The sequence below is a fragment of the Moschus berezovskii genome, chromosome 13 (assembly GCF_049115385.1).
Source record: "Moschus berezovskii isolate FMDL1 chromosome 13, NW_MosBer_1.0, whole genome shotgun sequence".
Lineage (NCBI taxonomy): Eukaryota > Metazoa > Chordata > Mammalia > Artiodactyla > Moschidae > Moschus > Moschus berezovskii.
In genome coordinates, this window is record NC_142472.1 from 59,099,853 (window position 1) to 59,123,083 (window position 23,231).

The following is a 23,231-nucleotide window of genomic DNA, read 5'->3' on the forward strand; positions in this document are numbered from 1 at the left end:
AACTGTAATCAAAAATCTCCCAGCAAACAAAAGCCCAGGTCCAGACGGCTTCACAGCTGAATTCTACCAAAAATTTAGAGAAGAGCTAACACCTATTCTACTCAAACTCTTCCAGAAAATAGCTGAGGAAGGGAAACTTCCAAACTCATTCTATGAGGCCACCATCACCCTAATCCCAAAACCTGGTAAAGACCCCACAAAAAAAGAAAACTATAGGCCAATATCACTGATGAACATAGATGCAAAAATCCTTAACAAAATTCTAGCAATCAGAATCCAACAACACATTAAGAAGATCATACATCATGACCAAGTGGGCTTTATCCCAGGAATGCAAGGATTCTTCAATATACGCAAATCAATCAACGTAATACACCACATTAACAAACTGAAAAATAAAAATCATATGATTATCTCAATAGATGCAGAGAAAGCCTTCGACAAAATTCAACATCCATTTTTGATAAAAACCCTCCAGAAAGTGGGACTAGAAGGGACATATCTCAACATAATAAAAGCTATATATGACAAACCCACAGCAAACATTATCCTCAATGGTGAAAAACTGAAAGCATTTCCCCTAAAGTCAGGAACAAGACAAGGGTGCCCACTCTCACCACTACTATTCAACATAGTTCTGGAAGTTTTAGCCACAGCAATCAGAGCAGAAAAAGACATAAAAGGAATACAAATTGGAAAAGAAGAAGTAAAGCTTTCACTGTTCGCTGATGACATGATCCTCTACACAGAAAACCCTAAAGACTCTACCAGAAAACTACTAGAGCTAATCAATGATTACAGCAAAGTTGCAGGATATAAAATCAACACACAGAAATCCCTTGCATTCCTATACACTAATAATGAGAAAATAGAAAGAGAAATTAAGGAAACTATTCCATTCACTGTTGCAATGAAAACAATTAAATACTTAGGAATATATCTACCTAAGGAAACAAAAGACTTGTACATAGAAAACTATAAAACACTAGTGAAAGTAATCAAAGAGGACATGAATAGATGGAGAAATATACCGTGTTCGTGGATTGGAAGAATAAATATTGTAAAAATGAGTATACTACCCAAAGTAATTTATACATTCAATGCAATCCCTATCAAGCTACCAACAATATTTTTCACAGAACTAGAACAAATAATCTCACAATTTGTATGGAAATACAAAAAACCTCGAATAGCCAAAGCAATCTTGAGGAAGAAGAATGGAACTGGGGGAATTAACCTGCCGGACTTCAGGCTCTATTACAAAGCCACAGTCATCAAGACAGTATGGTACTGGCATAAAGACAGAAATATAGATCAATGGAACAAAATAGAAAGCCCAGAGATAAACCCACGCTCCTATGGACACCTTATCTTCGACAAAGGAGGCAAGAATATAAAATGGAGAAAAGACAGTCTCTTTAACAAGTGGTGCTGGGAAAACTGGTCAGCCACTTGTAAAAGAATGAAACTAGAACACTTCCTAACACCATACACCAAAATAAACTCAAAATGGATTAAAGATCTAAATGTAAGACCAGAAACTATAAAACTCCTAGAGGAGAACGTAGGCAAAACACTCTCCGACATAAATCACAGCAGGATCCTCCATGACCCACCTCCCAGAATATTGGAAATAAAAGCAAAAATAAACAAATGGGACCTAATTAAAATCAAAAGCTTCTGCACAGCAAAGGAAACTCTAAGCAAGGTGAGAAGACAACCTTCAGAATGGGAGACAATAATAGCAAATGAAGCAACTGATAAAGGATTAATCTCCAAATTATACAAGCAGCTCCTGCAGCTTAATTCCAGAAAACTAAGTGACCCAATCAAAAAATGGGCCAAAGAACTAAACAGACATTTCTCCAAAGAAGACATAAAGATGGCTAACAAACACATGAAAAAATGCTCAACATCCCTCATCATCAGAGAAATGCAAATCAAAACCACAATGAGATACCATTTCACACCAGTCAGAATGGCTGCTATCCAAAAGTCTACATGCAATAAGTGCTGGAGAGGGTGTGGAGAGAAGGGAACCCTCTTACACTGTTGGTGGGAATGCAAACTAGTACAGCCACTATGGAGAACAGTGTGGAGATTCCTCAGAAAACTGGAAATAGAACTGCCATATGATCCAGCAATCGCACTCCTGGGCATACACACCGAGGAAACCAGAATTGAAAGAGACACATGTACTCCAATGTTCATTGCAGTACTGTTTATAATAGCCAGGACATGGAAGCAACCTAGATGTCCATCTGCAGATGAATGGATAAGAAAGCTTTGGTACATATACACAATGGAGTATTTCTCAGCCATCAAAAAGAATGCATTTGAATCAGTTTTAATGAGGTGGATGAAATTGGAGCCAATTATACAGAGTGAAGTAAGCCAGAAAGAAGAACATCAATACCGTATATTAACGCATATATATGGAATTTAGAAAAATGGTAACCTGAACCCTGTATAAGAGACTGCAAAAGAGACATAGGCATTTAGAACAGTCTTTGGGACTCTGTGGGAGAGGGTGAAGGTGGAATGATTGGAGAGAATGGAATTGTAGCATGTATATTATCATAAGTGACCAGTCCAGGTTCGACGCATAAATTTTCCTCTGTTCATTTCTTTGCATTTGTGCTTTTTTAATAAAATTCTTTTTTAGAAATAAAAAAAAGAAAAAAAAATAAAAAAATTAAAAAAAAATTAAAAAAAAAAAAAAAAAAGAAAATATTCCCTAGAAAAGGAAAACAGCAGGGAAAGTTTTCAGAAACTTGTTTATCTACTCAAAGATTCATAGGTAGAACAGCAAAAAAAGTTCTTCTGCCCAACTGACCCCTGTTTGCATGCTGCCCACTTATATGTGAACTTGGAAGGAATGCCTATGGCACATATTGATGGTGAACAAAAGAAAACAGAGAAAGATTTTTCAGAGACAATATAAATCCCAGTATTAATATCTGAGGCTGTGTATTCCTTTTCTCCACCACCTATGTCAGTGAGAACTGGCTGAGGACTCAAATTATATATTGCTCTGAATGGGCCAAAATATGAAATAATCTCAGATTTCTTACTTAATAGCTTATAAAGTTATCCTGTCCCTGTCCTAAATTAGCTAATGGAAATAAATTACCTGTCCAAGGATAATTAAGAGCTTACTGTAAAAACAAAGCAATGAGAATGAAAAAAAAAAAAGAAACATTAGAAAATCAGCTAAGATGGGTCCCAAATGCCTCTTTAATAAATTACATTCCCTTAAAAGGCAACAACCCAATGGATTATAGCATCACATTAAAGATAATGGCTTTCTCCTTTTTAACGTCCATTGTTAATCTTAAAAAAAGAAAATCAATAGATTTGTAATAAATCCTTTCTTCTTGGGCTGAGAAAAGCTCTAAGAAAGCCTTGAGAAATAGTTTGATATTCTCTATCAGTCATTTTTCATCAAAAATAAACAAAATGTGATTCACAGTAAACATAATTAAAGATGTGCTATATTTTTCTTTTCTTTTTTAAATTAAAATGAATTGTTTATTAAAAATATTTTTTTTTCAAGTAGTTTTAGGTTCACAGGAGAACTGTGTAGAAAGTACAGAGATTTCCCATTCACTCACTGATGGAGCCCACACACATACACAGTCTCCCCCATAAGAGGGGTACCTTTATTACACTTGAACCTTCACCGACACATCAGGGCTTCCCAGGTGGCACAATGACAAAGAATCTGCCTGTCAGTGCAGGAGATGCAAGACATGCAGGTTTGATTCCTGGGTCCTACTCCAGGAAAGATCTCCTGGAGAAGAAAATTGCAACTCACATCAGTATTCTTGCCTGGGAAATCCCATGGAGAAAGGAGCCTGGTGGGCTACAGTCCCTGGTGTTGCAAAGAGTTGGACACGACTGAGTACGCGTGCATGTACACACATTGACACATTATCATCTAAAGTCCATAGTTTATCTTATAGTTCACTCTTGCTGTAAATTTTAAGGGTTTTGAGAAATGTAAAATGACATGTATCCACCATTATAGTATCGTACAGAATAGTTTCACTGCCCTAAAGATCCTCTGTGCTCTACCTATTCACCCCTCCCTCACCCTAACCCCTGGCAACAACTGATCTTTTTACAGTCTCCATAGTTGTGCCTATTCCAGAATGTCATGTTGTTGAAATTATACAGTATGTGGCTTTTTCAGATTGGCTTCTTTCACTTAGTACTATGCAATTTTCCCCCAAAGGCATTACAAAATTCCAGAGGCAATGAATGATGTGGCAGAAAGGCAAAGAGCATGAAAACTCAGACTCAGGTATTGGTTTTGCCCCTTTGGTTAACTTATTTACTTTTCCAAGACCTTGGTTTGCTCATCTGTGAAACGAGGATAACATTAATACCTATCCCACAGATTTCTATGAGTTGTTGTGAAAATCAGATTTCTTTCCTAAAAAAATGGAGGTAATAATGCCTACGCTGTAGGGTTGCTGTATGGATTAAAAAGGCAATGAGTGTGAAAAGGTTAGCACCAGGACTGGAACATATTAAACATTTAATAATAGTAGCTCACAAATCTCATTTTAATGTGTTCTGAATACTTTCTCTTTGACCTTCTAAATCACTCTCTGCTCTTTTCCGTCTTCCTTTGTGGGACACAATTGCTTCAGAACACATTGAGTGCCCTTCCCTCCTGGTTTCCTGATGAGTTCAATATAGAAAGAAAAAAGGTAGAAGGAGGGAGAGAGATGGATGTTTTCTCCCTCTGCCTATCCTCTGTCAAGCTGGAGTCTGGCTGTGGATGCAATCCTCTTCAAAGGGAAAAGATTTGCTGGGCAACCATCTTATAGTTGCTCAGTTCAGTTTAGTCGCTCAGTTGTGTCTGACTCTTTGCGACTCCACGAACCGCACCACGCCAGGTCTTCCTGTCCATCACCAACACCCAGAGTTCATCCAAACTCATGTCCATTGAGTCAGTGATGCCATTCAACCATCTCATCCTCTGTCATCCCCTTCTCTTCGTGGCCTCAATCTTTCCCAGCATGAGGGTCTTTTCAAATGAGTCAGCTCTTCACATCCAGTGGCCAAAGTATTGGAATTTCAGCTTCAACATCAGTCCTTCCAATGAACACTCAGGACTGATCTCTTTTAGGATGGAATGGTTGGATCTCCCTGCAGTCCAAGGGACTCTCAAGAGTCTTCTCCAATAACACAGTTCAAAAGCATAAATTTTTCGGCGCTCACCTTTCTTTATAGTTCAACTCTCACATTCATACGTGACTACTAGAAAAACCATACCCTTGACTAGACGGACCTGCGTTGACAAAGTAATGTCTCTGCTTTTTAATATGGTGTCTAGGAGAAGGCAATGGCAAGCCACTCCAGTACTCATGCCTAGAAAATCCCATGGATGGAGGAGCCTGGTGGGCTGTAGTCCATGGGGTCGCTAAGGGTCGGACACGACTGAGCGACTTCACTTTCACTTTTCACTTTCACCCATTGGAGAAGGAAATGGCAACCCACTCCAGTGTTCTTGCCTGGAGAATCCCAGGGATGGGGGAGCCTGGTGGGCTTCCGTCTATGGGGTCACACAGAGTCGGACACGACTGAAGTGACTTAGCAGCAGCAGCAGCAGGTAGGTCATAACTTTCCTTCCAAAGAGTGTCTTTTAATTTCATGGCTGCAATGATTTTGGAGCCCAGAAAAATAAAGTCAACCACTGTTTCCTCTGTTTCCCCATCTATTTGCCATGAAGTGATGGGACCAGATGCCATGATCTTAGTTTTCTGAATGTTGAGCGTTAAGTAAACTTTTTCACTCTCCTCTTTCACTTTCATCAAGAGGCTGTTTAGTTCTTCACTTTCTGCCATAAGGGTGGTGTCATCTGCATATCGGAGGTTATTGATATTTCTCCCAGCAATCTTGATTCCAGCCTGTGCTTCTTCCTGATGTACTCTGCATATAAGTTAAATAAACAGGGTGACAATATACAACCTTGACGTACTCCTTTTCCTATTTGGAACCAGTCTGTTGTTCCATGTCCAGTTCTAACTGTTGCTTCCTGACCTGCATACAGGTTTCTCAAGAGGCAGGTCAGGTGGTCTGGGATTCCCCTTTCTTTCAGAATTTTCCACAGTTTATTGTGATCCACGCAGTCAAAGGCTTTGGCATAGTCAATAAAGCAGAAGTAGATGGTTTTCTGGATCTCTCTTGCTTTTTCGATGATCCAACAAATGCTGGCAATTTGATCTCTGGTTCTTCTGCTTTTTCTAAAACCAGCTTGAACATCTGCAAGTTCACGGTTCATGTATTGCTGAAGCCTGGCTTGGAGATTTTGAGCATTACTTTACTAGCATGTGAGAAGAGTGCAATTGTGCAGTAGCTTGAGTGTTCTTTGGCATTGCCTTTCTTTGAGACTGGGATGAAGACTGACTTTTCCAGTCCTGTGGCCACTGCTGAGTTTTCCAAATTTGCTGGCATATTGAGTGCAGCACTTTCACAGCATCATCTTTAGGATTTGAAATAGCTCAACTGGAATTCCATCACCTCGACTAGCTTTGTTCATAGTGATGTTTCCTAAGGCCTACTTTACTTTGCATTCCAGGATGTCTGGCTCTAGGTGAGTGATCACACCATCGGGATTATCTGGGTTGTGAAGATCTTTTTTGTATAGTTCTTCTGTATATTCTTGCCACCTCTTCTTAATATCTTCTGCTTCTGTTAGGTCCATACCATCTCTGTCCTTTATTGAGCCCATCTTTGCATGAAATGTTCCCTTGGTATCTCTAATTTTCTTGAAGAGATCTCTTGTCTTTCCTACTTTGTTGTTTTCCTCTATTTCTTTGCATTGATTGCTGAGGAAAGCTTTCTTATCTCTCCTTGCTATTCTTTGGAACCCTGCATTCAGATGCTTGTATCTTTCCTTTTCTCCTTTGCTTTTCACTTCTTTTCTTTTCACAGCTATTTGTAAGGCCTCCTCAGACAGCCATTTTGCCTTTTTGCATTTCTCTGTCTTGGGGATGGTCTTGATCCCTGTCACCTGTACAATGTCACGAACCTCTGTCCATAGTTCATCAGGCACTCTATCAGATCTAATCCCTTAAATCTATTTCTCACTTCCACTGTATAACTATAAGGGATTTGATTTAGGTCATACTTGAATGGTCTAGTGGTTTTGCCCACTTTCTTAAATTTAAGTCTGAATTTGGCAATAAGGAGTTCATGATCTGAGCCACAGTCAGCTACTGGTCTTGTTTTTGCTAACTGTATAGAGCTTCTCCATGTTTGGCTGCAAAGAATATAATCAATCTGACTTCGGTGTTGACCATCTGGTGATGTCCATGTGTAGAGTCTTCTCTTGTGTTTTTGGAAGAGGGTTTTTGCTATGACCAGTGTGTTCTCTTGGCAAAACTTTATTAGCCTTTGCCCTGCTTCATTCCGTACTCCAAAGCCAAATTTGCCTGTTACTCCAGGTGTTTCTTGACTTCCTACTTTTGCATTCCAGTCCCCTATAATGAACAGGACATCTTTTTTGGGTGTTAGTTCTAAAAGGTCTTGTAGGTCTTCACAGAACCACTCCACATCAGCTTCTTCAGTGTTACTGGTTGGGGCATAGACTTGAATTGTTTGCCTTGGAAACGAAGAGAGATCATTCTGTTGTTTTTGAGATTGCAACCAAGTACTGCATTTCGGACTCTTGTTGACCATGATGGCTACTCCATTTCTTCTAAGGGATTCCTGCCCACAGTAGTAGTTATAATGGTCATCTGAGTTAAATTCACCCATTCCAGTCCATTTTACTTCACTGATTCCTAGAATGTCGACGTTCATTCTTGTCATCTCCTGTTTGACCACTTCCAATTTGCTTTGATTCATGGACCTAACATTCCAGGTTCCTATGCAATATTGCTCTTTACAGCATTGGACCTTGCTTCTATCACCAGTCACACCCACAACTGGGTATTGTTTTTGCTTTGGCTCCATCCCTTCATTCTTTCTGAAGTTATATCTCCAGTAGCATATTGGGCACCTACTGACCTGGGGAGTTCATCTCTCAGTGTCCTATCTAACCCTGACCAGACTTAGGTAATTAATCTCTTAAATTATCTCTTTTGTGATAATTTAAAAATTTCTGCTGCTTCCTTTCAGACACATATTTTCCCTTCAAGTTTACTTGAAAAATTATTGTTACTCTTTTAAAAACCTTGTAAAGCAACCAGTGAATCATAAAATCCAAAACCATAAACAACCCTATAAACTCTTACATGTTATCCCTAATATCCCTCTATATCCCAATACTGGTCAGATATTTATGAAGATCTACTTTTGGATTCAAATAGACAATGTGAAAAAAGTTTAGAAATTTAAATTATAAAGACTAAAAAGTGTAAAATAATCTATAAAAAAGGCTAGTCAATTTTTAATTTATTAAAAATATACCAAACACAACAGCAAAAACAAATTCCTGGGCATTTTTTAGCTTGGTAGAGCAAAGACAATTATTTAAATAAAGTGAACTTAGTGTTCATAAGTGATGTTTTACAGATGCATTCCCCAATCTGATGCCTCTTTGCTCTAATGCTGATCACAGAGATGTGTACTATCCTGTTAGGGAAAAGCTTTATAATAGTAGTTCAAGGAAATCTTCAACTGCATCAGGAATTTTCATTAATAATTAAGAAATTAATTGAAGTGTATACAACCCACTGCTATAACTCTACATATCACAATGGACTACCGATTTTATCTTAAAATCACAGAATGCATATTTTTGCAATTTTATAAATATTAACTATATATGTTTTTCATTACAAATCATGTTACAACAAAAAGAAAGTCAACCTTTATGTTTAACTTAAAACAAAAAAAGTAACAGAGAATATTCAAGTATAGCACTCTCTTCACTGCATGAGTGGGGCATGGCACTACACCTGGAATATTCTGTAAGAAAGCTACTCACTTGAGTTTTTGGCCGAGCTCCAGTTGACATTTGGTTTGGCACACCATCAAGATTCTGAATGTTTCCAGTTTTATTTCCACAAATTCCCTCCTTCTGATGATTTTTCTAAAAGATTTCTCTTCAGGTTTATAGAATTCTGTAGAAAACATTTTTAAACAAGTTTTACACATATAAAGAATTATTCTTAGGAATAATTCAAGTGAATTATTTAATAAAAATACATTTAAAAAAACAGGATTGTTTTGAAAGCTAACATAAAATGTGAGAATATTCCTAAATAGTAATCATTTTTCCAGAGATATTTATACTTAGACTCAGTAAGATCAACTCTGGTAATGTCTGTGAACTTGTAAGTATAAGTTTATAAGTAAATGTAAGTTTAAACTACCAAGGTAATACATAGTACTTTATTGCCATATTTTAAAACTTAAAAAAAAAAAAACAAAACCAAAAGTTTGTTAAAAACTTGAAATAAGAGGTGGCTCATTTAGAGCCACAGTATTCTTTTAAGCTTTACGATCTCAATTTAAATATTTTGTCATGAAAGTGAGGTAGTCACTCAGTCGTGTCTGACTCTTTGTGAGCCAATGGGCTATGTAGCCCACTAGGCTCCTCTGTCCATGGAATTCTCCAGGCAAGAATACTGAAGTGGGTTGCCATTTCCTTCTCCAGGGATTGAACCTCAGTGTCCTGAATTGTAGACCGACTCTTTACTGACTGAGCCACTAGGGAAGACTTATATTTTGTAACAGCAGGGAACAAATTATAAAGTTTTATTTCCAAAGGTTAGGTGTAGGAGTAAAACGAGTGAAGTAAAGTTGTCAGCATAAAGAGAATCCTAAACTTTTCAAATACAGAATAAGTTTTTTTTTTCCCAAAATGTTAGATTAATTCTTATTGGAGTCAAGTTTTCCTCCACTAATTCTTTCCATCACCTGGAAGTCTGCCATATCTCTCTGTGTCCACGTGCCTTATCTAAGTTACCTAGAAGCCTCTACTGCAGTGTCTTGTCCTGGTTTATTGCTTCTGGAAAAAGGACCAATGTTTTCAGAAGAAGAAAAGGTTGGGAATGTGAATTTTTCACTTAACTAAAAGTTTAGTCACTGCTCATCAGATTGTTCTTCGGGGTGGAAAATAATATATCTAGAATACATTGGCTTATATGTAAATCTAGCACCGTCAAATACTGACTATATAAACTTTGACTTAATTTCCTCAAATCTAATCACCTATAAAAAAATACCTTCTGACTTTTAGTGAACACTTCTTTGTGCCTGGCATATTTGGCAATGGAATGTGAGTACAAAGGAACATGCCAAGTCTGAGCAGAATCTTTAAATATTCTGCATGGAAATTATAGTTTTCTTACTCTTGATGCTTATAGAAATTCTACTGTGGGGAAAAGAAATACAATGATGAGAATAATAATGATATGCTGTGCTAGTAATAATATGGCTTACATATTTACATTCTGGGAAGAATTCCCCATTTGCTCTTTTGAACAGAAATTTACTAACTCAAAACTGTCTGAGAAGAGTTTAAAGGACAGAAGAGTCTGTACATGTTCTACCCTTGAGAAAAGACCATGAAGGATCTAATGGGGTTTTGTCTTAATTCACATGCACAATGATTTTAAAAGGTATCAAAGTTATTAAATTGGGGGGAAAACACTGACAAATTAGAACACATTGGACCGTCAGTCAGGGGTGCAATACAATGAGTTGACCAATGAGTTGGCCAATAAGTACTACACTCTTTTATTGATAATGTTTATTTCTGTTGGTGAGTATGGATAATTTGACAGGTACCTAGAGGAATAACCTGTGGGTTAATTTATAAAACAAGGATGATGCTGGCACCTGTTTCAATAGGGTGCTACCTGCCACATGAAAGCCCCTTCAGTACTGTTAGGTGGCTGTTGTAACACAGCCTCTTTTTCTTTAAGAAGTTAGGGATTGCATTTTATTCAGGAAAACCTAACATCTGATGACAGAATATTAAGCACAACAGCCTGTGTAAGATACTTTCATATGGATTACCTCATTTTTTTCTTAGTAATTCTGTGAGGTAGGCCCTTGTTGGTCAAATTTTATAAAAATAATTCCTAAAGAGAACAAGTTGCTTGACTAGGATCACACAGCAACTGAGTGCGCTAAGATCTCTTGATTCTTCTCAGTTACTTCTTTCTTCCTCCATATTTATCTTTGTATCTTGGCCCAGTCTCACTTCCACAACCTCTCCAGTCTAAATCTCAGCAAGGGTCTGTTCTATCAGTTTTTGGTCAGCTGGATAACGGGTTTGGGCTCCTGTTAGCCCTACCAAAGACAGATACTTGTGAAGACAAGGAAATGGGGTTCTAACTGCAGGAAGGAATTAACCACTGCAACCCAGCCATTTTGTAGGGTTCCTATTGCCCAGACATGGCCACTTACAGCACTTATTGAAAGTATGCTAGCCACTTTATAATTTTGAAGCTTGTTATAAATAAGATTCTTTCATAAAATTAATTTTCTTAGTCCTGTTACTTGTATATAGTAATTCAGTTGATTTTTTAAAATTGATAATGTTTCCATAAATATTTATAAGCCTTCTGATCAATTTTATATATTTTGGGGGGATTGTCTTTATACTCTTACACAGGGGACAAATGACAGTTTTGTTTCTTTACCATTCCTCATACTTTCTTTGCTTTTATTTTCCTTATAAATAAGCTAGGCCTCCAGTCAGGGGTGGGAAGAGAAGACATTCTGCCTGATTCTATTTCTGATTTTAAGGAGAGTGCTTCCAGTATTTCATCATTTAACCATGATGCTAACTGTACTGGGTTTTATTTTTCTAAATCAGGCAGTTTTTCTTTTGATAAAAATTTTTTTATATGAAAGGATGATGAATTTTACTGAATTTTCTCCATGTATTAAGATGATGAAATTTTTCTTCTTTAATCTCTTAATTTATAAATTACATCAATCTTACCATGTTAAACCAACCATGCACTTCTGTATTATATTATCAAAGTACCCTTCTAGTTTTTTAGATTATTTATCATAATGAAGGTTGGAATTTGTCAAATGCCCTTTTGATAACTAGTCTTATCAATGACTGTAGTAATAGATTCATAATTGTTAAACTATCCTTATATTCTTGAGACCAACTGTACATGGTTGTGGGAAGCAGCTCCTTTTAATTTTGTTGATTTTCATTTTGGGAAGAATTTCTTTGGTCTTTTTGATTCCATGTTCATTTTTCTGTCCTATTCTGTGTCAAGAAAACATTAGTTTCATAAAATACATATGGAAGTTATGCATCTTTGTAAATAAGATATAGAAAATTTATATTGCATGAAAATTATCCATTTTTTGAAAATCTCTAAGAACCCATAGACAAAACTGTTTGACCCTTAGAGGTGGTTTGATAACTTTAAAGATTTCTCCTATTGGTTCATGGTCTATTTTGATAAGTAACTACTGAGTGAATTTTGACAAGAAATTTTATTACATTGTCTATTACATGAAGCTTTTCAAATTTATTAGCAGACCTATGTAGACTCTTGCACTTTGAAAATCATACTGTATTTGATATTATAGCCCTCTTGTTTCTGTTCTATTTATATTGTCTAGATGAAAGAGCCTAGAATTTAGGTTAGACAGACTCAAGGTAGATAAGCCAACTCACTTGTTAAATATCAGCTTAATCACCACTGCCTCTGGGAAGCCCTTTATCACTCCTGGCAGATATTTCTGTGAATTCCGATATTTCCTCTAGCAAAACATTTATCTTGCATAGTTATTGTAATTTGTTTAATGAGCAGCTTCTATGTTAAACTGTAAGCTCTAGGAGGGTAAAGAGGAGGTCTGATTAATTTCCCACCAAATAACTAGCACAGTGTTTGAATCAGAAGAGTATTCAATAAATCTTTGTTGAATGAACAATACTTTTTCCCATGTCCTTCTCTGCTTGTCCATTTCATAAGATCATAGTTACAATGGGTTTTTATAGCTACCATACCAAGAGAGGAGAAAAGTGATTAAAAATGAGAGCTCTGGAGCTAGAGTAAAGGGTTCAAAGTCAGGCTGTGCCACTCACTAGCTGTGGGACTATAAATAAATATTTCTTCTTTGTATTTCGGTTGCTTCATCTGTAAAACCAGAAATAAATAATTTTGTACTCACAAGATTGTAGGGAGTTTATATGTGTGAAACACTTGAAAGTGTGTCTGGTACATCGCAAGTTGTGAATTAGCTATTGTTATGTTAGTACATCACAGATAAATGCATGGATAAAAGAATAAAACTGCAAAAACAGAGAAAATACAATATGTGCTCTGCCTCTGGGCTGTTGTGAGGATCAAGTGATGTGAGTTTTAAATAATGACAAGCATTTGAGGAGTTTTATTAACATCATTACAAATGGGAAGCCCTAGTGGCTAGAGGAACAGAACTGTTTTCTTCTTTGGAAAAAATGGATGAAGGCAGAGAAATACTTAATTAGGTTTTGTTCCTTATTGGAATTTATTTTTATTCTCTACTACAATACAACTACAATACTTTAAATACATAGTTTTAACAGTTTAATATTTTTGTAACTACAACATAACCAAACAAGGAAATAATATCTGACTTTGAAATATTTTTTCCTGGATCTTTATCCATTACTTACTTTTTATAGTTCACATTTTATTTAAACAATGTCTCTTTGTTTTTCCTGCTTCAACAAGAGAACTTTTAAATGCTATCCTTGTAGCTATTTTCAAAGGTTCCTATGTATAGGTATTAGCCCTAGAATACTAAACCTCATTGATGTAATAATCATTGAATTTTTTCTGCTACATACAACCAAGCCGTGACACAGGATTGCAAAAGAAACCCAAATAATAAAATTATCTTCCTAATCTTTGTTTGAATTTCATATAAAGAGAGCTTAGGAAAAAATTCCTAAGATAAGACATTTCAGTTCAGTTCAGTCGCTCAGTTGTGTCCGACTCTTTGCAACCCCATGAATCACAGCACGCCAGGCCTCCCTGTCCATCACCAACTCCCGGAGTTCACCCAAACTCATGTCCATCGAGTAGGTGATGCCATCCAGCCATCTCATTCTCTGTTGTCCCCTTCTCCTCCCGCCCGTAATCCTTCCCAGCATCAGAGTCTTTTCCAGTGAGTCAACTCTTCGCATGAGGTGGCGCTTATGCAAATATAGCAAGGAATGAAGTGGTTCACTGCTGTTGATTGTCCAAACTGGTATAGCATGCCATCCTTTAATTTATTTGCAAAGAAGACTCTCATTAGCTAACTGACTTAGAGATTGAAGATAATTAATTTTATTTTTTTGGGAGGAAAGCACAACATTTATAAAGAAACATCCATTTTAAAAACAACTAATATATATTAGAACAGTTAAACTATTAATATCTAGTTGCAACAACACGTATAAATCATGTAATATAAATTTTGATCCCAAATATAAATTGTCAAAGCTATGCATAGACTGAAAGTTGCCCTTGCCATTTATTTTTCAAGTAAAAGATTAATTCTGTATCTCAAAAAAGCTTGTGTAATTAACTTTCAAGGAACACTAAGAATACAAAGAAATCTAAGCACATGTGAAAAATTTCCCAAGCTCTGTAATTTGTATTAAATTTTATTTTTGACAATTTTTCTAATCTGTTCTTCCCGTAACTGAGACTAATTAACTTATCCTGCTAAATGACCAAGAAAGACATTTGATTCCAGATTTATCTGAGAAATGAGAGGGCTTCATTTTTCATATTCCTAAAGCTGGACACCAAGAGTCCCTTTCTCCATCAGAATAATGATAACTATCATTTATTTAGTGCTTGTATTCAGTGTAGTGAAAGCAGGCTGCTGGCTAAATTCAGGTCCTGATTTCTGTGCTTACTGTGGTGACTTGAGCAAGTTACTTAAATTCTCTATGCCTCTGTTGTCTCATTGGACTAAAATGGGAATATTAATAAGATCTACTCATAAAGTTTTATTACTTCCCATTTAATTTCTTGGCCCGTATTTTACCCAGAATATTGTCACAGCTTCAAGGTGCAAGAGTTTTAACTGCATTGTATTCTCTGTGAGAGCTAGGACTATACCCTTTCTGATCAATCACCACAATACAGCACCAGCATGAACAGACTAAGAAGAAAGCGCCATACTAGTTGAAGAACTAATACGTCTCTTTTAAATCCTGTGCATGATATGATCCATTTAAAGATGGGTAAAAGTGACAGAATGAAACGTGTGAACACAGAAGACTCACATGATGCACAGTTCTACTTAACATAGTGACATATAAGACTAGCATTTGTAGTCTCATGGCCTTTTGTTTGTTTTTCACTTGTACATAGTTGATTAGGTAACTGCATCTTTTCTCTGCACCCAAAGGCTTTCTTAGGCAAAGTATCTTTGGAGCTAATCAGTTTCCTGTCTCTTCTCATTCATTCACTCATATGCCAAGCACTGTCCAAGTGCAGTGAAAACAAATACAACATATTTTCTTTAAGAGCTCTAGTCTACAGAGAAAAGGTCATGTAGACAGACAGTATTACAAGGATTTAAGACAAAGTATCATATAAAATGATATGAGAACACAGACAAAAGAGTAAATAATTCTGCCTGGGGAAAAGGAAGAGTTCATAGAGGAAATAACCTTTAAGTGAGTTTTGAAGTTATAATACTAGTCTTTCAGAGGGAGGGAATCTCAAGGGCATGAAAACACAAAAAGAATACAGCATACTTAAATAATAGTGAGGATTTTTATCTGACTCCATCTGTTGATGCCTAGGGGATAATGGAAGCAAATGATGTATGAAAATGAAATGTGGTCTTCAGATAAAATGCTACATATTAAGGAATTTGACTTTTGTCTGTAGGTAATGGGAATCTTATGGATTTTTGTTTTTGTATAATATTTTTTTTAAACGTTGAAAAAATAGCTATCTTTAATATGCTTTAACATTTACAGCACTTCCAAAGTCCTAGAAAATACATAAAAATGGCATATTTGTATGACAATATCTCTAACTATCACATTTAATCCAATAGTTTTATTAAATAATAGTGTAAGAAATTAAAAGACAGGAAGGGCTATTAGAACATTCTATAATAATTTGCCCATCAGAGAAAAATAGGCCTTTTTCATTGGCACTAGAGACAAGTGGAGAAGGAAATGGCAACCCACTCCAGTGTTCTTGCCTGGAGAATCCCAGGGACGGGGAAGCCTGGTGGGCTTCCGTCTATGAGGTCACACAGAGTCGGACACGACTGAAGTGACTTAGCAGCAGCAGCAGAGACAAGTAAAAGGAAAACAAACAAATTGAGAAACAACATTTAAATCACCCCCTTTTTAAATTAGAAAATAATTCAAGCATGAAATGTTCTTTATCTACACTAATAAGATAGTCTTAATAGGGCTTCCCTGGTGGCTCAGATGGTAAAGAATCCACCTGCAGTGCTAGAGATCTGGGTTCAATCCCTGAGTCAGGAATATCCCCTGGAGAAGGAAATGTCAACCCATTCCGGTACTCTTGCCTGGAAAATTCCAGGTTTTGAGTCCCTTCAAAAACCTGTTGGATCCTGGAGAAATGGGATTCTAGGAAAAGACAAGCTTCAGTGAGCTTAATAACCTTATTTATTCTATGTTTTTTGACATACCTTAAGTATTTTTTATTTATTTTTTAAATTTTTTTATTTTTTCAAAAACAATTTTAGGAATCTTTACTTAAAAACAACCTTATCTTAAAATGGAGTAACTTTGGTTTTATGAGCAGCAAGCAAAGTACAGAAGCAAAAATGCATTACAGGAGCATTAAGTTCTACATTAGGTCACAGCGTCTAATCTGAAATCACACCCATAATATCATTTTTCAGGATATCTGGGAAATAGTTATTTCCCAGGATGTCTGAACCATAGCTACTCTATTTTGACTTTTAATTGTAAAAAAAAAAAAATTTTTTAATAGCCAAAGCAGATTTCACCATTAATGACGTCAGTGTTTTTCTAGGTATGAGAAGATGCAAGAATTGGAACTCATAAATCCTTTTTCTGAAAAGATCTAACTATCTGAAGGCCTGTTCTGCCAGTTTTTGTTTTTTTTTTTCAGAGCACAGAGTGCCTCATTCCTGATTTTCACCCTGAACTTCTTTCAGGGGGTGTTGAAGGTCAGCAGCTTGCAATGGTCATGATGTAATCTTTGTAGAGGCAGCTGGCAAGTACCAACTTCCAGTCAGCAGGGTCCCTTCATAGCCACATATCTGACCATGTGACACCATTTCATGGCCATTGTGTCCCGCGGTGCTGGGAAGGCTCATTCCCAGGTCTAGGTAAGTGATGGGCCACTCAGTGTGCTAAAATTGGACCAGACCTTGTAAGTAGCAAAAGTCTCTGGACCACTGTCTTACTAGCCTCCTGGTCCAGGAAAATATTTCCTCTTGTTGCTTTTTCCCATACCCAGAGTCACATTATTACAATTATTGATCTCATATGGAACTGTCAGTTCAGCATTATATCACAGGCTCAGTGAAACAAGTGACATAGAAAATAATATAGCCATAGCTAGCAGTTATTAGTAAAATAAGAATTATAAGTCAAGAACTTTCATTAGATAAAGCCTGGTATACCCCAAGTCACCTGACTTCATTCATTAAATGATTATAGTCTGGTGTTAATCTCCTGGTTGTACATTATGGCGCATCCAACCTTTATCTGAAGATTGGTTACTGAGATAAGCCTTAGAAACTAACCTAGAGTGTCCTTTTTAATAACTTAATTAAATCTTTTAATAATATCACGTAACAAGAAACTGTCTCAGCAGTGAGTCTTAGTAAACACTGCTGCTGCTGCTGCTGAGTCACTTCAGTCGTGTCTGACTCTGTGTGACCCCTTAGACGGAAGCCCACCAGGCTACCCCATCCCTGGGATTCTCCAGGCAAGAACACTGGAGTGGGTTGCCATTTCCTTCTCCAATGTGTGAAAGTGAAAAGTGAAAGTAAAGTCGCTCAGTCGTGTCCGACCCTTAGCGATCCCACGGACTGCAGCCTACCAGGCTCCTCCATCCATGGGATTTTCTAGGCAAGAGTACTGGAGTGGCTTGCCATTGCCATTAACAAAACTAGAAACTTAATTTAACAATTTACAAAACTTAATATTCTGTGATTTTTCATTATGGAGGCCCTGTAGCCAGGGAGGCTTTAACCCATCAAATAAAAAATGAGGTTTGTCAGGGAGCTGGGAAAAGCCAAGCAGCCATCTTGGATTTCCCATAGCCCTGACTCTGATTTCCAGCTATAGTTTTTAATTTTCCAATTTAGAAGCAGACTGTTGCCATGGTTTAAGGACATTAGGATGGCACAAGTCTAACAGAGTTTTTGCATAAGCAGAATGAGCTTTTACGTGTCTACAAACCCGACAATTGGATTAATTTCTAAAACTAGCATAGGATCAGGCCTATGGTAGAAAAGCATTTGATTTATATGCAGAGGGCTAAGAAGTCAAGAAAACATTATAAATGATCATATGAATCAGGTCCAGCATCTTGGGCAAGCTGTCTACCTCTGATGTCGTCTTCTCATCCACAACTGAGACTTATATTAAGAAATATAAGGAGATTATATAAATATCAAAAGATTTTAAACATACATTATAGACATCAGTATCTCAGCATTTCTCATTGGAGTTTAACTCTCCCTTGCCTCTCTGCTCCCTCCTCTCTGTGACAGTTTTTCAAAATAATATTTTTATTGCAAAAGAAAGTACATATAGAAAAGTACACAAAACAGATGCACAGCTTAATGAATTACTCAAAGGTGAACAATCTAACCACCATTGGGTCAAGAAGTAAAAGTGTCCCTGAACTTCCCCTCCACAATGCAAAACACCTCTAAATACTCCACACCGACTGCAATCCCTTTCTTCCTTCTGTGAGGAATCATTATTTATTTTCAGTAATTTTTTCCTTGCATTTTCCAGTTTCAGCAGTCAAATATGTACCCTATAATGCTAGTCCTGCTCCTTTATATATTTTTTGGTATGTCTTTTAAGCCTCCTTTAATCCAAAACTTATTTTTGCTACAAGTTATCTGTTGAAAAACCTGAGTTTTTCTACATAGTTAATCAGTCTCAATTTTACAAACTGTATGTCTTTCTGGTCATGTGATTACCTGAAGTTGATTCTCTAGTAGATTTCTTCAGAAAGGGCTAATGAGCCCCTGTGCCCTTTTTACTTGTAAGTCAATTTTGCTAGATAATAAATGCTTGACTCATTTTCTTTCCTTGAGAGTATTAATAAGATAAACTTATTTTCTATGAGCATAAAGTGTTGCTCTTGAAGTCTGATAATTATCTAATTGAAATGTCTTGTAAATCATGTGTTCTTTTCTTCTTTCTAGATAGTCAAATATTTTATTTTTCTTTAAACCCAGTACACTACAATATCTTGCTGTTAGTCACTGTGGATCAATATTCTTAAGTATATAATAAGTAACTTCAAATCCTTATTTTAGAAAAAATTTCCTGAATTATAGTTTTCAGCATTTCTTTTGGTCCCTTCAGTTCTCTTCTTTGGTATCTTGCTCTTTTTTTCAGTCCCTTTTTAGAAGTTACCCAAAGTCCTTTAAAAATTACCCAAATTGGCTTAGCCAGTAAAGGACCTGCCTGTAATGCAGGAGACATCTATTCGATCCCTGGGTTGGCAAGATCCCCTGGAGAAGGAAATGACAACCCACTCCAGTATTCTTGCCTGGGAAATCCCATGGACAGAAGAGTCTGGTAGGCTACAGTCCATGGGGTTGCAAAAGAGTCAGACGTGACTTAGCAACTAAGCAACAACAAAAGTCATAAAAAACTTTCTAAAAGTTTTAAAACTTTGACTTTTACTCTTGAGTGCTCTTAATACACCTGCAATTGAGTTTTGTGTATAGTGAGATGTGTGTACAAATTCTTTTCCTGAAAACACAGGATAAAAGTTTGTTTTTTGGGGTTACCAAAAAAAGCTGTGCTTCTGAGAAATCATGTATTTGTAGCTCATGAAATTATGAATTAATCTGATTTATATATGGTGTCTGATGCAGACCTGAGAAATGTAAAAGTGTAGCAGTGGCCATATCGGCTTAAGGCAGCAGAGCAGACAGAAAGAGCCATGTTAGGAGGTCTTTTACACACAAGCAGGCCAAGGAAAGACAAGTGGTCTTACTAACCATATGAACACTGACCAGACAGAGAGATAAACCAAAATATCTTTTGGAAGTGGAAGTGTCAGTTGCTTAGTCATGTCCGACTTTTTGCGACCTCATGGACAGAGGAGCCTGCCAGGCCCTCTCCAGGGGATCTTCCCAACCCAGAGATTGAACCCAGGTATCCCACATTGCAGGCGGATTGTTTATTATCTGAGTCACCATGGAAGCTGGAGAAGGCAACGGCAACCCACTTCAGTACTCTTGCCTGGAAAATCAGATGGACAGGGGAGCCTGGTGGGCTGCAGTCCATGGGGTCACAAAGAGTCGGACACGACTGAGCAACTTCACTTCACTCATTTCACACTTTATCACTGGAGAAGGAAATGGGAACACACTCCAGTATTCTTGCCTGGAGAATCCTGTGGACAGAGCGGCCTGGCGGATCATGGTCCACGGGGTTGCAGAGAGTTGGACACGACTGAAGTGACTGAGCACACACATGGATGCACCAGGGAAGCAAATGTCTTTTAAAAGAGACTAGTTTACCCAAGAGATACACCTAAAGGAGAAAGCCACTTGAACGGACACTGGGGTTTCAACAGAAAGGATCTTGGTGGGGTGAAATCTGATGTCTATGACTAAGTGTTGGTGGAAGTCTTCAGTGGTCACTCAGGAAAAAGGACAACATTTGAATACTGTAGTTGGAAATTCCAGGCAGAAGAATCTAAAGAGCCTTTTTTAAATACCAAGAGTCCCCGGACTGTCAGTTCCAGACTGTCACAACAGTGGCCATGTAAGCCCGAGTCTTCTTCTCCAGTCCTTTTAACAGTGGTCCAGCCCTGGAGGATGAGACCCCAGAGCTTGCACACTGAGTGAGGAAGCAGTGTAATGAGAAAGAAACAAAGGAGAAGCCAAAGGCCGCAAGTCTCTCAGCCTGAGACACTCAACGCTGAGGATAAGCTCCAGATGAGGTAAGACTGCGGAGCTGGGAGATTACGCATGGCCTTGAGAGTCGGTGTTCCTGCCTGGAGAATCCCAGGGACGGGGGAGCCTGGTGGGCTGACGTCTATGGGGTCGCACAGAGTCGGACATGACTGAAGCGACTTAGCAGCAGCAGCAGAGATTCAGAATATTTAAGTGACACTTCATGTGTTCAAAGGTGACCAAAGGACGTTTTTGTCTTTAATAATGATTGGAAAAGCTATGAGACCCACCATAGAAATCATTTAAAAGGTGAAGAGATAGTCCATTCTATAGAGTTGAAAGTAGACAGAAAAAATAAAGCTTTCTTTTCACCTTATAAGTTATTTCCTTTCAGTAAAAGATTACATTTGGTAAAAAAACAAATTAGTTTATGCCGACATAGATTGAAAAAGGTCAGGAATAAGAACGTTAGGTCATATTTTAGCTTAAAACCATGGCCCTTGTTTACAATTGGAAAGTTTGATGTCAATCAAAGCTTCAAACTCCTGAGTAAACTTGACCTGTTCCATGGAGAAGCCATCCTGATCTGACTATAAGGACTATTAGAGACGGTGTGTAGACAACTCTCGGCACATACAAATGATGTCTCTTCTTATCCTGCCTTTCTTTGCTGTTACAGTCGAGACACACCATCTCACACTTGATCATAAGGTATTTCCCATTAGGTAAGTGTCTTTTTTTTCTCCAACTGATATCAAAATTATTAGAATACTGGTTAGAATTTTGCATCTAGAATTTTTCAGTAATAATTGATGATTGATCAATAAGTAGATATAACAAGAGTTAGGACATCACAACAGAAATGTTTTGGGATAGGCCAGGGAAACCAATAAGCAACCCTAAAATTGCGGCCTTTTGTTAGCCAACTTTTCACTTTTTCTGTCTCAAATTTCTCATTATTAATCTAATGTCTCTTTATTTTATGCCTTGAAGTCTCCTACCATTAAACATCAGGACTTTAAAAATTACGTTATTTTGTGGTATCAGAGTTTTGGAATAAGATTATCTTCTTTGGAATGGTACCCAAGTTCGGTGAGAGCCATATGAATTAACTGGATAACAATACTTCTGTCTGTGTAAAGTTGCCTCTAAGCAATATACGAATATTCTGCACAAAGCATGGAAATAGTTGGTGAAGTAGTAGAAAGTTACGACAGAAAAGAAGGACATTTTCTCTTTAGATTTAAATGTAATTCTACAGGTAGACTTTTGAATTCAATGTTTTTAAAAGATCTCTTGCTCTTCAATTACTTTAGTTATGTAACGTTTGTTTTAAAGATGCTTAAAACTGGAAGTTTTTTTTTTATGCCCATATTTTGTGATCGTGTACAATGTTATATCGGAGAAAAAGAAAATGGGGATCTTCCCGACCCAGGGATCAAACCTACATCTCTTAGTCTTCTGCCACAGCAGGCAGATTCTTTACTACTGTGCCACCTGGGAAGCCCAATATATTTTTTTCTAATATATTTCCTTAGACACAGAATTCACTGCTGAAACACTGCTAAAAATGGTTATAGAACATCTACATGCTCTTTGGATATATTTTCCTTTTTAACCTAGTCACTGAGTGCCTACTACAAGCACCATTGAGGGTAGGATTTGGATCTGTTTTAACATTATTTTATAAGAACAATCTTGTTTCATTATTCCATAAGCTCTGGCCTTCTATAGTGCAAACTATTCATTACATGTGAAACATTAACCCAAAAGACAGTAGGGAAAACTAAAATGAACTGTTTTCTCAATGAAAGAAGACATCACCCCTAGTAACTTTTTCAAATCCTGCATAGAATATAAGGAAAAGCAAAAATCAGTTTCCATTATTGTATATAAATCTGAATATGAGTAGCCAAAAGTTTTTTAACAAGTAAAAAAAATAACTGGAAACTTTAGTTCCAAGTATTCTTTTAAATATTGATATTGGTGACTTAAAAGCAGTGTAGGATAGATGATTAAGTATTTAATCATGATAAAAATTAAATATTGATGATTTAAAATAAGTTTAGGAAGTAAAATTTATTTTTCATCTGTAACAATTCCACACTAATACATCTATGTAAAAATAATTTGCATTTTAAGTTTTATCAGAGAAAATTTTAGGCAATAAATTAAGGATATAA

General features: G+C 36.9%; 1 protein-coding gene across 1 annotated transcript in view; it reads right to left on the reverse strand.

The window, feature by feature from the left end:
* Positions 1–23,231, reverse strand: part of STARD13 (StAR related lipid transfer domain containing 13) — a 525,698-nt gene that overhangs the window by 386,666 nt on the left and 115,801 nt on the right. The window contains exon 3 of the mRNA XM_055426262.2: positions 8,948–9,083. Within this exon, the coding sequence (XP_055282237.2) occupies positions 8,948–8,977 (30 nt within the window). The 5' untranslated portion in view covers positions 8,978–9,083. The remainder of the gene's footprint in view (positions 1–8,947; positions 9,084–23,231) is intronic.